This window comes from Mustelus asterias, chromosome 15 (genome assembly GCF_964213995.1).
Source record: "Mustelus asterias chromosome 15, sMusAst1.hap1.1, whole genome shotgun sequence".
Classification (NCBI taxonomy): Eukaryota; Metazoa; Chordata; class Chondrichthyes; order Carcharhiniformes; family Triakidae; genus Mustelus; species Mustelus asterias.
The window spans coordinates 72,559,110-72,575,640 of record NC_135815.1 but is presented as its reverse complement, the minus strand read 5'-3'; the positions used below and the strand labels follow the sequence as shown (position 1 = coordinate 72,575,640).

Below are 16,531 nucleotides of genomic sequence, written 5' to 3'. Positions count from 1 at the left end.
CATTTCCCAGTACCAAATCCAATGTGGCCCCATCTCTTGTCGGCCTATCCACATATAGTGCGTCAGGAAACCCTCTTGCACACACTGTACAAAAATTGCCCAATCCGAACTACTCGACCTATAAAGGTTCCAATCAATATTTGGAAAGTTAAAGTCACCAATGACAACTACCCTGTGACCTCCACACCTATCCATAATCTGCTTTGCAATTTCTTCCTCCACATCTGTTACTATTTGGGGGCCTATAGACAACTCCTAACATGACCGCTCCTTTCCTATTTCTAACATCAGCCCATATTACCTCAGCAGGCAGATCCCCCTCGAACTGCATTTCTGCAGCCGTTAAACTATCCTTGATTAACAATACTACTCCTCCACCTCTTTTACCACCTTCCCTACTCTTACTGAAACATCTATACCCCGGAACTTCCAACAACCATTCCTGTCCCTGTTCTAACCATGTCTCCGTAATGGCCACAACATCGTAGTCCCAAGTACCAATCCACGCTCCAAGTTCACCTACCTTATTTCGGATGCTCCTTGCATTGAAGTAGACACACTTCAACCCACTTTCCTGTCTGCCGGTACACTCCTGCGACCTTGATATCTTCCTCAGTACCTCACTACACTCAACACTGGCTTCTGGACTACAGCTCCTTTTCCCATCCCCCTGACAAATTAGTTTAACAACCGCCCCCCCCCCCCCCCCCCCCCCGCCCCGCCTCCCCAAGAGCCGTAGCAAATTTCCCTCCCAGGATATTGGTGCCCCTCTGGTTCAGGTGCAACCCGTCCTGTTTGTACAGGTCCCACCTTCCCCAGAATGCGTTCCAATTATCCATGTAGCTGAAACCCTCTCTCCTGCACCATCCCTGCAGCCACGTTTTTATCTGCACTCTCTCCCTGTTCCTCAACTCGCTATCACGTGGCATCGGCAACAAACCAGAGATGACAACATGATTTGTCTTGGCTCTCAGCTTCCACCCTAGCTCCTTAAATTCCCGTTTTAAATTCCCGTCCCTTCTCTTAACTATGTCGTTGGTACCGATGTGTACCACGACTTGTGACTGTTCCCCCTCCCCCTTAAGGATCCTGAAAACACGGTCCGAGACATCACGGACCCTGGCATTCGGGAGAGTCTCTTTTGTTGCCACAGAACGTCCTATCTATCCCTCTAACTGTCGAGTCCCCAATAACTATTGCTCTCCTGCTCTCCCCCTTTCCCTTCTGAGCCACAGGGACGGACTCAGTGCTGGAGATCCGGTCACCCTGGCTTACCACTGGTAGGTCCCCCCCACCCCCAACTGTATCCAAAGCAGAATACTTGTTGCCGAGGGGAATGACCACAGGGGATCCCTGTACTGACTGCTTCCTCCCAGCCCCTCTCACCGTCACCCATCTATCTTCATTCCTCGGAGTACCTATGTCCCCGAAGCTTCTGTCTATGGCCACCTCTGCCTCCCGAATGATCCGAAGTTCATCCAGCTCCAATTCCCTAACGCGGTTTTTGAGGAGCTGCAGATGGGTGCACTTCCTACAGGTGAAATCAGCAGGGACAATTCATACTCTTTCAACATAAATACATGCACAGGAGATCAGACTGCTCACCTTTGTCACTTGGCCAGTCTCTGAAAATCTGGAGTGGACATTCATCATCATCAAGTAGAGTCTCTTTAGCACCTTTATCATCAGAATGTTGTGCACCAGGTGGTAATACTACCTATTTAAAAAAATATTAGCAAACAGAAAAATCAATTTCTCCAGGTGGCATTCAGCTTTGTCTACAATTTTAAAAAGTCCAAAAATTTGTACTCTCCAGCTTTAAATTTCAGAATGTACACACACAGCATTTGGGAAGGAAAAAATCTCAATGAGAAAATTAGAAAAAGTGAAAAGGAAAGCAGAAAATGAGGAGAAAACAGGAAAGAAAAGGGAACAATTAATTTCGAGAAAAAAAGTTTAAAAAGCAGCTTTTACATTCACAGTGACTTGTAATTCGGTGTGTCCTATTTTATCGACAAATACAGCAACCAACCTGTAAACAGCAATGTCTCACAAACAGCAAAAACCAAAATGAACCAGTATATCTTTGTGATACTTAAAGAATGTTGGCCAGGACTTCAAAAATTCTTGCTCTTCTGCATAGAGCATCATGAATCTATTGCATTTTTCTGAACAGCCAAAAATGTTAATAATAAAACCCTCTTCAAATGCTAGCTAAGTCAGAACCATATCAAAAGGGTAAAAGCAGAATACTGCGGATGCTGGAATCTGAAACAAACAGAAAATGCTGAAAAATCTCAACGGGTCTGACAGCATCTGTGGGGAGAAGATAGAGCCAGCATTGTCTATTATCTCCGCACATATGCTGTCAGACTGCTGAGATTTTCCAGCATTTTCTGTTTTTGTTTCAGAATCCAGCATCTGCAGTATTTTGCTTTCATATTAGTGTTTAACTCACTGCCACTTCTCTTCTAGGAATGCCTTCCCTGAAGTACTGCTGCTCTTCTCTCTGACAGTTTGTCTCTTTCACCCTGTGCACCGTCACTGCTTTCCATTTCCCTTCTGGTGTTCGACAAGGTTTACCAAAACTCGCTTTCACAGTCATACTTCCTTCCTCAGTGATTGTCTCCGTCTCACCCCACATAGATTCCAAATAAAGTTCCACCCCTCATCTTTCGAATCCACCAGGGTTACAGGTATCTCCAGGATATACAACGCTCCTCAGACTGCTGTTCTTGACACATCCTGAGATCCACGCTCAGTGCCTTGCACCGCCATATGCACACTCTTGATATCTCTCTCCAGCAGCACCAACTCTTTTTCAAAGCTGTCCTTGTCCCCAGTTTCACTTCATTCTTCGTTTCATCCGATGCATTAACAAGAAACGTTTTCTCTTCCTTTTTGTTGTTAAGGGACACAAGCTCCAACAACTCATCGATACCAACTTCCATCCAGGACCCTCCACCTCTTCCCACCCCTCGGATCCCATCCCTCCCAATCCCAGCCCTTGCTGCTTATTCACTAGTTGACTTACCCCTGAGGCCGAGTGCGCTGTATTCAACAAAGGACTCGGCTGCATATCCTTACGTCCTCACCTTAACGAATTTCAGGTTCGACATGCTGCTTAACTCTTCTTCCGCCGCCTTCGTCTCCATGCTCACTTCTTTGGGCAGGAGTCCTTCCCCCCACGTTCAGCAGATTCTTTCACTCACCTCCAGCATTCCCCCTCCACCTGGACCTCTGGATCTTACCTGCTCTTAATCTTTTCATCGAGAACTATCAATGTGACATCTGCCGTCTCAATTTCTCTGCTCCTCTCAACCACTAACTTGTCTCCTTCCGAACTTGCTATAGTTCGCCCTCCTCGGACCAACCCTGACCTTGTCATCAAACCCGCCAACAAGGGCTGTGCTGTTATCTGGCGTATGGACCTCTAACTCGCAGAGGCTGAGCGCCAACTCTTGGACGCTTCCACCCTACCTACCCCAGACCACGGCCTCACCACCGAACATCAAGCCACTGTTTTCAGGACTGTCAATGACCTCATCTCCCCTAGAGATCTTCCCTCCACAGCCTCCAACCTCACTTTCCCAACCCCGGACATCCTGCTTCTACCTCCTTCCCAAAATCCACAAACAGGGCTGCCCCGGTAGGCCCATCGTGTCGGCCTGTTCCTGCCCCACTGAACGAATTTCCTCCTAACTTGACTCCATTCTCTCTCTTGTCCAGTCCCTTCCCACCTACATCCACGATTTCTCCGTTGCCCTACATCATATCAGCAACTTTCAGCTCCCCAGCCCAAACCGCCTCCTCGTCACCATGGATGTCCAATCCCTCCATTCCCCACCAGGATGGCCTCAAAGTTCTTCACTTCTTCCTGGAACAGAGGTCTGAATAATCCCCATCCACCACCACTCTCCTCCATGTGGCTGAACTGGTTCTTTCACTCAAACATTTCTCCTTTAACTTGTCTCACTTCCTCCAAATAAAAGATGTGGCTATGGGCACCCACATTGGTCCCAATTATACCGGTCTCTTTATAGGTTATGTGGAGCATTCCCTGTTCCAGTCCTACTCCAGCCCCCTCCCACAATTCCTTTATCAGTACATCGACGACTATTTCGGTGCCACTCATCTGGACTTAGAAAATTTTGAAATCAATTTTGCTTCCAATTTCCACCCCTCTATTACCATCACATGGTCCATCCCTGACACTTCCCCTTCCTTGATCTGTGTCTCCATTTCTGGTGATAAACTGTCCACAAGTATCCATTGCAAGCCTACCAACTCCCACAACTACCTTGACAACAGCTTTCACACCCCACATTCTATAAGGACTCCATCCCATTCTCTCAGTTCCTTCACCTCCGCTGCATCTGTTCAGATGATGCCACTTTCCAAAATAGCGCTGCTAATATGTCTTCCTTTTTCTTCAATCATGGTTTTCCACTCACTGATTGACAGGACTCAATCGCGTCTAACCCATCCCCTGGGCCACTGCTCTCACCCCCTCTCCTCCCTCCTAAAACCAGGATGGGGTCCCCCTTGTCTTCACTTTTCACATTTATGCAGTCTCCACATTTAAAAGGATCATCCTCAGCCATTTCCGCCAGCTCCAGCATGATGCCACTACCCAACACATCTTCCCCTCACCCCACCCCCGTCAGCATTCCGCAAGGACCGCACTCTGCAGGACATCCACTTCTCCATCACACCCAACACCATACTCCCTGCCCACAGCACTATCATAGTAGGTGTAACACTTGCCCCTTTACCTCCTCTCTGCTCACCGACCCAGGTCCTAAACACCCCTTTCTGGTGAAGCAGTGTTTCACATGTACCTCCTTCAATCTGGTCTATTGCATTCACTGCTCCCAATGCGGTCTACTCTACATTGGAGAGACCAAACGTAGGCTGGGTGACCGCTTTGCTGAACATCTTCAGTCCGTCCGCAAGCAGGACCCAGATCTTCCTGTCGCTTGCCACTTCAACACACCACCCTGCTCTCCTGCCCATACGTCCAACCTTGGCCTTTTGCAATGTTCTAGCGAACCCCAACGCAAACTGGAGGAATAGCACCTCATCTTCCAATTGGGCACTATACAGCGTTCTGGACTGAACATTGAGATCAACAACTTCCGGGCATGAACTCTCTCCTTCACCTTCACTCCATTTCCATTTATTTTATTTCATCTCATTCATCCATTTTATCACCCTTCTTTCTCACTTCTATTTTTCCATTCCAGCTCTCCTCCTCTCCACATCCCCACCCCCCCGCTTCAGTGCAACTGCCACATTCCTCAGGCAATCCTTTAGCAATCTGCACCTCTGTTCTGTTATTCTTGCGTTCTGATCACTTAATGGACACTTGTAGCATCTTCTCAGCATTGTATCCTCATTTGCATTCCCTTTGTCCAATCCCATAATGCCCCCCCCCAACCCAATAGTATAAATCTCTGCTGATTCTCAGCTCTGACAAAGAGTCATCTAGACTCGAAACGTTGGCTCTATTCTCTCCCCACAGATGCTGTTAGACCTGCTTTTCCAGCATTTTCTGTTTTTGTTCCATACCAAAAGGGGACAGATTAGAAAGAAGCAGCTTGTTATGGTAGTAGAGAAGCCAAGGCACTGTTAAGATATTCATATGATCTGCATAAATGACCACCCATACATACAATATATAGCACAAAAATAGCCAATCCACCAGCCACCCCAGCAATAATGCTCTCCTTAAGCTGTCTCCCAACCTTCCTCATTTAACTATCAGCAGAATCCTCTATTTCCTTCTCACATGCTTACCGAGCTTCTCCTTTAATACAGCTCCTCCCTCTGGCAACAAATTCCATATCCGCACCACTCTCTAAAGGCAACCATACAATATTATACAGGTAAATATTTTCATATTGGGAACATCAATGCCCCTGATTATTTTGGTCAATTAGATTAATGTCCAGATACTAACTAAATTCATACATGCCTACAAATGGGACTAAGAGCAAATGCTGACAAATTTTACAACTAGACAGCAAAAGCTACCATCGGAACAAGGCAAATGTGTATTTTATGGTAACAATGAACATTAGATTTCTAACCCAGGACAAGCACTAGTTTCAACATCAGCTTGTTGAAGTAACAAAACAAATACCTTGGAAATTGGAGGACAGCTATGGGCACAGCCACTTTACAATCACGAGACAAACATTCCAACAAGAAATTGACTCTCAAAATACAATTGGAACTTGGTTGTTAAGCAGTGGTTGAACAAGTTGGTTGCACAAACACGCACCCCAATTCAGGATTCATACAATTTCAACACCCCAAGAACCAGACCTGCATCCAAATGCTGCATCACACTTATCACTTGTCTCGGAGTCAGAAGATTTCAAAGTTGATCAAGTACAAATACATATTTTTGAGCAGAATGAAAAGGGCCCCAAACTACTCAAAATAGCCTGGTTTTTACGATACACTAGAACAGATGTTGGCAACCTTTTCAAACCAAAAAGCCAAACCACATCAAAATTCAGAACAAGTGGTCAACAAAGAGCAGAGAGAAGAATCCCATTTGCATGACTAAAAATATACAACTTGACATGATGATTAATCATAGCCTAACTGAAACACTGCACTCAAAGACATTACTCAATGGGTTTCCCTTTTCATTTCAATCTTTCTTCAGAAAGACGACTGCTAAGTCCGACCGAGTGAGTATTTACCATAACCTTTGCTTCCTGTAGTTCAGGACAAGTTAGTAATTTAGAGGCAAGTCATGACAGGGCAGCTCAGCAATGTGGAATGCACCTCTTGTGCAATGTGGGCAGACAGGGTCACTTCCAATGTCCAGGGTAACTATGAATTCAGAAAGCGCCTCGAGTTGCAGCGACTTGAAACCCACTTTTTGGAACTGGAGCTGAGACTGGAGTCACTATGGAGCATCAGCAGGGATGAGATCGTGGATAGCACATTGTGAGGTGGTCACACCACAGGTAAAGTACACAGGAAGATATGGAATGGGTGATTGCCAGACAGAGCAAAAGCATGAGGCAAGTAGTGAGGAGTTCCCTGGTTCCATCTCCCTCTCTAAAAGGTTTTCTGTTTGAATATGGTTGGGGGAGATGGCTTCTCAGGGGAATGCAGCAAATGCCAGGGATTGGGTGGAGGCAGGGTTTGAGTGAACAGCCAGAGGTTGTAACAGAGGATTAATCCCAGTGCCATTACTAGCAAGAACAAGAATAGAAGAATAGATCAGATGAGTGTGTGGCCGGAGATGGTGTAGGAGGGATTTAGATTCCTGAGGCATTGGGACAGATTCTGGGGAAGATGGGACCCGTACAAGCAGGACTGGGACCAATATGCTCAAGGGGTATTTGCCAGTACTGTTGGGAAGTGTTTAAACAAGACTGGCAGGGGGACGGGGACCTGAGCAGGGAGACAGAAGAGAGGGAAACAAAGATATGTGAAAGATAAAATAGTAGAAAACAAAAGTGGAAGGCAAAGAAAAGGGTTGGCAGTATATAGGGTCATAGTATAAAAAAGTGTGTGTAAAATGTTAAAACGACAAGTCTAAAGGCAATGTTTGTGAATGCACAGAACATTCACAATAAGGAAGACAAATTAACAGTGCAAATTGGTACACATGGGTACGATATGATTCCAATTACGGAGACATGGCTGGGAACTGGATATCCAAGAGCACTCAATGTTTAGGAAAGGCAGGCAGGCAAAAAGGAGGAGGAGGGTGAGTGGCATTGTTAGTTTCAGATGAAATCGGTGCAATGAGAGGACATTGGCTCTGAAAATCTGGATATAGAATTAGTCTGAATGGAGCTAAGAATCAGCGGAAGGAAAACATTAGTGGGAGTTGTCTATAGGCCTCCAAACAGTAGTGGTAAGGTAGAGGATCACATTAAATAGGAAATTAGAGATGCATGCAATGAGGGTGCTACAGTAAACTTGGGTAACTTGAATCTGTACACACTGGGCAAACCAAATTAACAACGGTACTGCGGCAGATTGATTCAGAGTATGAAAGTAAACTTACAAGTAACAAAAGTGGCACGTAACAGCTTCTAATGTAAGTAAAAAAGAAAAAGATTAGTGAAAACATATGCAGGTCCTTTATGGCCCAAAACAGGAGAACTTATAATTGAGAACAAGGAAATGACAGAGCAATAAAATAACTCCTTTAGTTCTGCCTTCACCGAGGAAGACGCAAATAACTTCCCACAAATGCTAAGGAATCAAGAGTCTAGTGGAAAGGAGAAATTAAAGGAAATTAGTATAACTAGAAAAATAGTACTGGATAAATTAATGGAGCTGGAGATTCTGAACAGTCCTGGCAGATTGAAGGGTGGCAAACGTAACCCCACTATGTAAACGAGAGAGAAAACAGGGAATTACAGACTGATTAGCCGGACATCAATAGTAGGGAAAATGCTAGAGTCTATTGTAAAGGATGTAATAACAGGACAACAGAAAATATCAATGGGATTAGACAAAATCAACATGGATTTGTGACAGGAAAATCACGTTTGAGAAACCTACTGGAGTTATGAGGACATAACTAGTAGAATAGATAAGGGTGAATCAGTGGATGTAGTATATTTGAATTTTCGGGCGAGTGTGCACGATTAAAGCACATGGGATTGGGAGTAATATATTGGCATGGATTGAGAATTGGTCAGACAGAAAACAGCAAATTTCTCTTTTTCAGCATCAGACAGTGACCTGTGGAATCCCGCATAGATCAGTGCTTGGCTCTTGCCCAGCTATTCCCAATACACATCAATGCTTTGGATGAGGGAACCAAAAGTAATATTTCCAAGTTTGCTGACAACACAAAACTTGGTGGGAATAGGAGTGGTGGAACATGTTAAGAGGCTTCAAAGTAATGTAGACAAATTGAGTGAGTGGACAAATACATGCACATGCAGTATGCTGTGGATAAATGTGAAGTCAAGTTGTACAAGGCCTTGGTGAGACCACACCAGTAGTAGTGTGTGCAGTTTTGTTTTCCTCAGCTAGGAACGTATATACTTGCCACAGAGGAAGTGCAGCAAATGTTCACCAGAATGATTCCTGGGATGGCAGAATTGTCATACAAGGAAAAAGTGGATCAATTACGCCTGTATTCACTGGAATTTGGAAGAATAAGAGGGACACCTCGCACCATTTGTGAACTCTAGGGCCTATCGTGTCGTGTGTGAACTCTCAAACCTCTCCTTTCTCATGCTCTTTTTGGATTCTCAGACCTTTCCTCGCTAGCACTGACTGAATTCTTGAAGCTCTTCTCTCTTGTGCTGTCTTTAGTTTAAAAAAGTTGGGTGTATTTTGGGCATGACACTAGAGCAACATTTGTTTCCGTACTGAGCCATATTTGGCTTGTAAGCCACAGGTTGCTGACCCCTGAATTTAAAGGTAAATCAGCAGCAATGGAATGGAACAGCAACTTTCTAGCAAGCTGGTCATATTAACACACTTCATAAATGTATTAGGCAAAGTACTGCGCACAGATCAAATTAAACATTCAGTGGTAAACTAGGCATGAACAACAAGGTAAAGTTAATTACCATATAATCATTAAAGAAATCACTTGCAGGAGTGAATAGTGTTGCAAAACTGCATCTTGAGGACTGGATAATGAGTGCATGGATTACATTTAAAAAATAATCACTCTGCTGAAGGCCACCTGGGTGAGGATTCATCAAGATGGAACAATAAAGCTTGCTACTTATTGTAGCACACAGTATTGTTAAAGACAAAGTATTAAGTGAATAAGAAGCTCAAGCACAAAATGTATTTGAAGCTTTAATAACCTAGATTTACAACAGACTGCATATAAACTGCCAATGAGATGAGTAATTTGAGAATTTTGGAACTTACAACTCAATTACTGCTGCACTAATTATGAGTTGTTCTTAACAGACAACCTGAAATAAAGTCTAAATTAAAAATTCAACTTGAATACAAAATTAGATATACCCTCAAATTTCTACTTGGATTCAAGAGTCGTGAATTAACACTGATACTCAAATCATTATTAAATGAACTGATTGCAATATATTAAACCAGCAAAGCATTAAAACTTAATTCTGGGGGTGGTCTTTTGCATAGCAATAAGTTTGCTGCATTGACAAACTCCACACATCCTTCCCCTCCAACTACTCCAGTACAGTTAACCATATCAGCAAAAATTGGTCTAGTGATCACACTTCTATAGCATTAGTTTAATAGCTCAACACATCAGTCTATCATCACCCATGGCATTGCTCATGGCAAATTTGCAAATATACCAAATAACTAACGAGGTACAAACTAAAGGCATAATTACAGCTACTGTTGGGAACTGACTTCATATTCCCAGTACTTCATAGAAATCATAGAAACCCTACAGTGCAGAAACAGGCCATTCGGCCCATCGAGTCTGCACCGACCACAACCATATCCCTACACATTTACCCACTAATCCCTCTAACCTACACATCTCAGGACACTAAGGGGCAATTTTAGCATGGCCAATCAACCTAACCCGCACATCTTTGGACTTGTAAAATAAGTGGCAGCATTTTAAAAATCTCAGCAGATACTTGAACACTTTTAGCCTTCCTGGCGACAACAATGCTAAACCCAAAGATCTGGATACAGGAGTTTAGTAGAACTGATTTTATTTGTTCTTCCTGCTCTGAAATTAAGTTGGATGTGTAAAGATTTTCCAGATTGGTTGTGAGCTACACTTGGAATTCTTGCCTCATTCTTAAAGTAGCCCGACAGAAGGCATTGATCAACTTCCTTTTGGATCCTGAAACATCTTGGCGCGAGGTAAAACGTTATTGTCGATTGAGTCAGAGTCAGAGGTTTACAGCACGGAAACAGGCCCTTCAACCCAACTTGTCCAAGCCGCCCAGTTTTTAAACCAACAAGCTAGTCCCAATTGCCCACGTTTGGCCCACATCCCCCTACACCAATGTTACCCATGTAACGGTCAATGCTTTTTCAAAGACAAATTTGTACCCACCTCTACTACCACCTCTGGCAGCTTGTTCCAGGCACTCACCACCCTCGTGTGAAAAAATTGCCCTTCTGGACACTTTTGTATCTCTCCCCTCTCACCTTAAACCTATGCCCTCTAGTTTTAGACTCTCCTACCTTTGGGGAAAGATATTGACTACCTAATCTATACTCATTATGTTATTGACTACTATAAGATCACCCCAAGCCTCTTCCAGGGAAAAAAATCCCAGTCTATCCAGCCTCTCCTTATAACTCAAACCATCAAGTCCCAGTAGCATCCTAGTAAATCTCTTCTGCACTCTTTCTAGTTTAATAATATCCTTTCTATAATAGGGTGACCAGAATTGTACACAGTATTCCAAGTGTGGCCTGACCAATGTCTTGTACAACTTCGACAAGATGCCCCAACTCCTGTATTCAATGTTCTGACCAATGAAATCAAGCATGCTGAATGCCTTCTTCACCTTGTCCATCTGTGGCTCCACTTTCAAGGAGCTTTGAACCTGTACCCCTAGATCTCTGTTCTATAACTCTCCCCAAAGGCCTACCATTAACTGAGTAAGTCCTGCCCTGGTTCGATCTACCAAAATGTATCACTCCGCATTTATCAAAATTAAACTCCATCTGCCATTCATCAGCCTACTGGCCCAACTGATCAAGATCCTGTTGCAATCCGAGATGACCTTCTTCACTGTCCACTATGCCACCAATCTTGGTGACATCTGCAAACTTACTAACTAGGTGTTTGAAGGGTTTAGCAAAACCTGGGACTAAAAAGACTAAGCGATCAGAATAGACGGATTAGAATGAATATAGTATAGAAAAACCAAAAGTTCCTGAAGTTAAAGGTACTGTTTGCACAGAAACACACAACCACTGTTAGAGAATTTAAACATGCATTTCTTAAAACATCATATTCTGTACACCTTGGCTAATTGCACACTGCTCGAAGCATGATGGATATAGCCAAGAGGGAACCACCACATTCCTTGAAAACAATATGGCTACAGAGAGAAGCAGAAGAACCCTCTTATCAGTGTGGGTTGGAGGTAGTCCAAGTTTCCCAGACAGCAGACAGTGGAAAAAGAACTTTTGAACTCTACAGACCTACGTATTGGGGTTGCTGGAGACAGTGGGAAAGAACTTTCGGACTCTACGGAGCTATGTATTCTCATGCTGTCAGATAGTAGAATGTCATTGGCCACGATAAATGATTCAAGCTAAAATTAGCTCACATCCGGCTAGGATGAGCAAAATAAGCGGGCGTGTGATTTTTGAAAAGTGTATAATTGTAATACTGATAACAATGCAATTTAGAATAGTTTGGGCTTCCCCAAATTGTTCTCCAACACACGTGGACCAGGCCTGGGCAATAAAGGACGTCTTCAACCAGAATTACTGTCTCCGTGAGTCCTTTGTACTTGGTCTCCTAAAAAGCTCCTACACCATGCCTCCTAAATTCTCATCCAAATCATTAAACTAAATGACAAACAGTGGATCCAGCACCGACCCGAGGCACACCGCTGGTAACAGGCCTCCAGTTTGAACAACCCTCTACAACCACTTTGTCATCAAGCCAATCTTGTATCCATTTGGCTACCTCACCCTGGATCTCGAGAGATTTAACCTTATGCAACAACCTACCATCCGGTGTCTTGTCAAAGGCCTTGCTAAAATCCATGCTAAAGACAATGTCAACTACGCTGCCCTCATCTACCTTTTTGGTTACCCCTTCAAAAAACTCAATTAAATTTGAGAGACATGATTTTCCACTCAAAGCCATGCTGACTGTCCCTAATCTGTCCTTGCATCTCTAAATGCCTGTACATCCTATCTCCCAGAATACCTTCTAACAACGCACCCACTGCAGATGTTAGGCTCACCGAGCTGTAGTTCCCAGGCTTTTCCCTTCAGTCGTCCTTAACCAAAGGCACAACATTTGCCACCCTCCAATCTTTAGGCACCTCAACCGTGGCTGTCAATGATTCAAATATCTCTGCTAGGGGACCTGCAATTTCCTCTCTAGCCTCCCACAACGTCCTGGGATACATTTCATTAGGTCCCGGGGATTTATCTGCCTTGTTGTGCCTTAAGACTTCCAGCAATCCTCCTCCGTAATATGTACATTCCTCAAGACATCACTATTTATTTCTCCAAGTTCCCCAACATCCATGCCTTTCCCAACAGTAAATACTGATGAGAAATATTCATTTAGGATCTCACCCATCTCTTGTGACTCTGCACAGAGATGACCTTGTTGATCCTTAAGAGGCCCTATACTCCCTAGTTACTGTTTTGCCCTTTATATATTTGTAGAAGCTCTTCGGATTCTCCTTTTCCTTACCTGCCAAAGCAATTGTGTGTCCCCTTTTTGCCCCCCTGATTTCTCTCTCAACTCTACCCCGACACCCTCTATACTTTAGGGGATCCACTTGATCCCAGCTGCCTATGCACGTCATATGCCCCCTCCTTCTTGACCAGGGCCTCAATATTCCAAGTCATCCGGGGTTCCCTACTTTTACCAGTCTTGCCCTACACTCAAAAGAATATGCTTGCCCTGAAGCCTGGTTAACACACTTTTGAAAGCCTTCCACTTACCAGCCGCCCCTTTGCCTGCCAACAGACTCCCACAATCAACTTTTGAAAGTTCCTGTCTAATACCATTAAGATTGGCCTTGCCCCAATTTAGAATTTTAACTTTTGGGCCATCTTGGGCCTCTCCATAACAATCTTAGAACTATTGGAATTATGGTCACTGGTCCCAAAGTGATCCCTCACTAACACCTGCCCTTCCATATTTCCCAAGAGGTCAAGTTTTGCCCCCTCCCCAGTCGGGCCATCGACATACTGAATGAGAAATTCCTCCTGAATACACCACAAATTTCTCTCCATCCAAGCCCCTAATACTATGGCTGCCCCAATCAATGTTGGGAAAGTTAATGTCCCCTACTTTTTTACCACCCTATTTTTCTTGGAGCTATTGGTAATGTCCTTACATATTTGCTCAATTTCCCACCAACTATTTGGTGGCCTATAGTTTAATCCTATCAACGTGATCTCCCCCTTCTTGTTTTTCAGTTCTACCCATAGAGACTCAATGGAGGAACCCTCAGAAATATCTCCTCTCACTACTGCCGTGATGCTCTCTCTAATCAAAAAAGGCAACTCCCCCTCCTCTCTTACGTCCTGTTCTATCCTCCCTACAGCATCTATACCTTAGAACATTGAGCTGCTGGTTCTGTCCTTCCCTTAGCCATGTTTCAGTAATAGCTATAATATCCCAGTCCCATGTACTCATCTATGCTCTGAGTTCATCTGCCTTGCCCGTGAGGCCTCTTGCATAAATGCAGTTCAATCTAGACTTCCCTTGTTCTCTGCCCTTCTGTTGCCTGACCTGACCTGTCTAGTACTAGGATTACTGACACTGCCTTTACTATTTAACATGCTCTCCTTAACTTCCGTGTTGTCCTCAACCTTCTCTTCTGTCTCCCTAATGCTTTGGGTCCCACCCTCCTGTCAAATACGATCTGTCGAGCAAGCATTAGTCCTCCACATGGATTTGGTGATACAGACATCACATATCTTTGACTCGAACAATGACAAAATGTCAGGACATGCTTTAATTTAGGATACCTCTAGATGGTGTTGTATATGCCCTTCGGGTGGAATAAGATGCTTGTTACAATGAGGCCATCTCAAACACTTGTCAGGAGGACAATGCCATTTGTATTGGCTTTTCCTCTGACTTTTTTCCCCAACGGCTCTTCCCCAACATCAAAGTTGGTTCAATCCTGGCTTAAGTCCCAGAAGGACAATCTTTTCTTTTAGGGGTGACAGCGAAGACTTTAAAATCAGAGCAGAACTTTTATCTTCACTTGAGTCAACAGTCAGGGCACAAGTGCTGACAACAGTGGCATGTTGATTACAGCTGAACTTTAGGTGCAATGTCATGAGCCTTTCACAACAAGAGTGTTCTGGCAGTGTACTCAAGATCCAATTCCAACTCCATGGACATAAGCATCATTGTCAATTTTTCTTTCCAGTGGAAGGTGTATGCCCCAGCTTGTTCCTTCAACTGCCTGTCCCTAGGAAGGCAGGTCTCACTTTGACAAATAATCCCTCGTAGAAATTGGTGTGTGATTTTGTTCAACCTGGGGTCTCTGGTATGCCTGCATGGTCGACATGATCTTGAGGGGTTGGTGGTCAGATTTCAGTGATGTGTCAAGATACGATGACTGTGACCACCTTGCTGCCGCAATCACCTTCTGTGCTCACAGCTGGTGAAACAGTCTTCCTTTACCTGTTCTCCCATTCAGGAATTTATGCACTGCATCTCACCCTGACTTTATCGTTTTGGTGGCCAAGAACAAGGAGCTCCCAATGGCATCACTCAAGGAGTCGCCACAGCACACAAACCTCTTCATCTGTTAAGGTGGCAATCCACAGAAGGAACAACTGAATCACGGCTACCTATGCTCAAAGGCATCCCTGTCCCTTCCAAAATTCAGTGATAGAGCCCCATTCTTCCTGCCTTACATATTTATCAGTATTGCCAGATTCAGATTCAATAATTGCATTCATCCAGTACTAGCTAAATAATGGCTGATTTGAGTGTCATGCCATCATAATGAGACTCTTCACTCAAATGTTGGCAATCAATCTACTGTGGAACTTGAACCTTTAAATGTATTTCCAGATAAACATTACAGGATTATCAATGCATGCTCTTTTCACTCTGGTTAAGGCAATATCACCTCACAAAGAGCAGTGCTGAACAGTTTTAATGCTTCAAGGATACTCCTGAATCACAACTTTTGCACTCCAACAAATGGCCTAATAACACAGATGCAATAGAATCTATGGAGGATTTCGACTGAATTAACTTTGAGGAAAGTTTTTAATAAAAGATCACAAAGCTGAAGAAATTAAAGTAAGCCACCACTGCAGTTTTAGCATATGAAACAAAAAAAATTCATGAACTCATCTGATCAGAGAATTTTTAGTCAATGGGTACATGCAAAAGGGTAAGAGAAATCATCGACTAAAGAAAGCCAGAAAACCATGGAACCAATGTCATAACATTTCAAATATTAACAATTAAACAAACATTCAATTTGTTTTGATTTTTTTTTTGCTTAGAAGCAGGAAGGAAAATAGAAGAGATAAACCTGAATGCAGTGAAGTAGTATCTACCAGGAGTCAGGGGAGGCAGAAACATTGTGGTAATCTGACTGAACTAGTAAACCAGAGGCCCAGGCTATTGATCTGGGAATATAGGTTCAAATCACATCATGGCAGCTAGTGGAATTTAAATTCAATTCATAAAGCTGGATTTGAAAAGCTAGTTTCAGCAATAGTGACCATGAAACCTGTGACCATTGTTGATTGTTGTACAAACCCACCTGATTCACAAATGCTCTTTCAGGAAGGAATGCTGCTGTCCTTACCTGGTCTGACCTACATGTGACTGCAGACCAGCAACATGGTTGACTCGTAAGTGTCTTTTGAAATGGCCAAGTAA

The 16,531-nt window shown here is 43.7% G+C and overlaps 1 protein-coding gene across 12 annotated transcripts in view; it reads right to left on the bottom strand.

The window, feature by feature from the left end:
* Positions 1-16,531, bottom strand: part of afdna (afadin, adherens junction formation factor a) — a 220,900-nt gene that overhangs the window by 146,266 nt on the left and 58,103 nt on the right. For all 12 annotated transcript variants that reach the window (XR_013499669.1, XM_078230105.1, XM_078230109.1 and 9 more), the window contains exon 7: positions 1,606-1,717. Coding sequence is in view for 11 of the 12 variants with exons in the window: in XM_078230105.1 (XP_078086231.1) it covers positions 1,606-1,717 (112 nt within the window). In the remaining variant the exon portion in view is untranslated. The remainder of the gene's footprint in view (positions 1-1,605; positions 1,718-16,531) is intronic.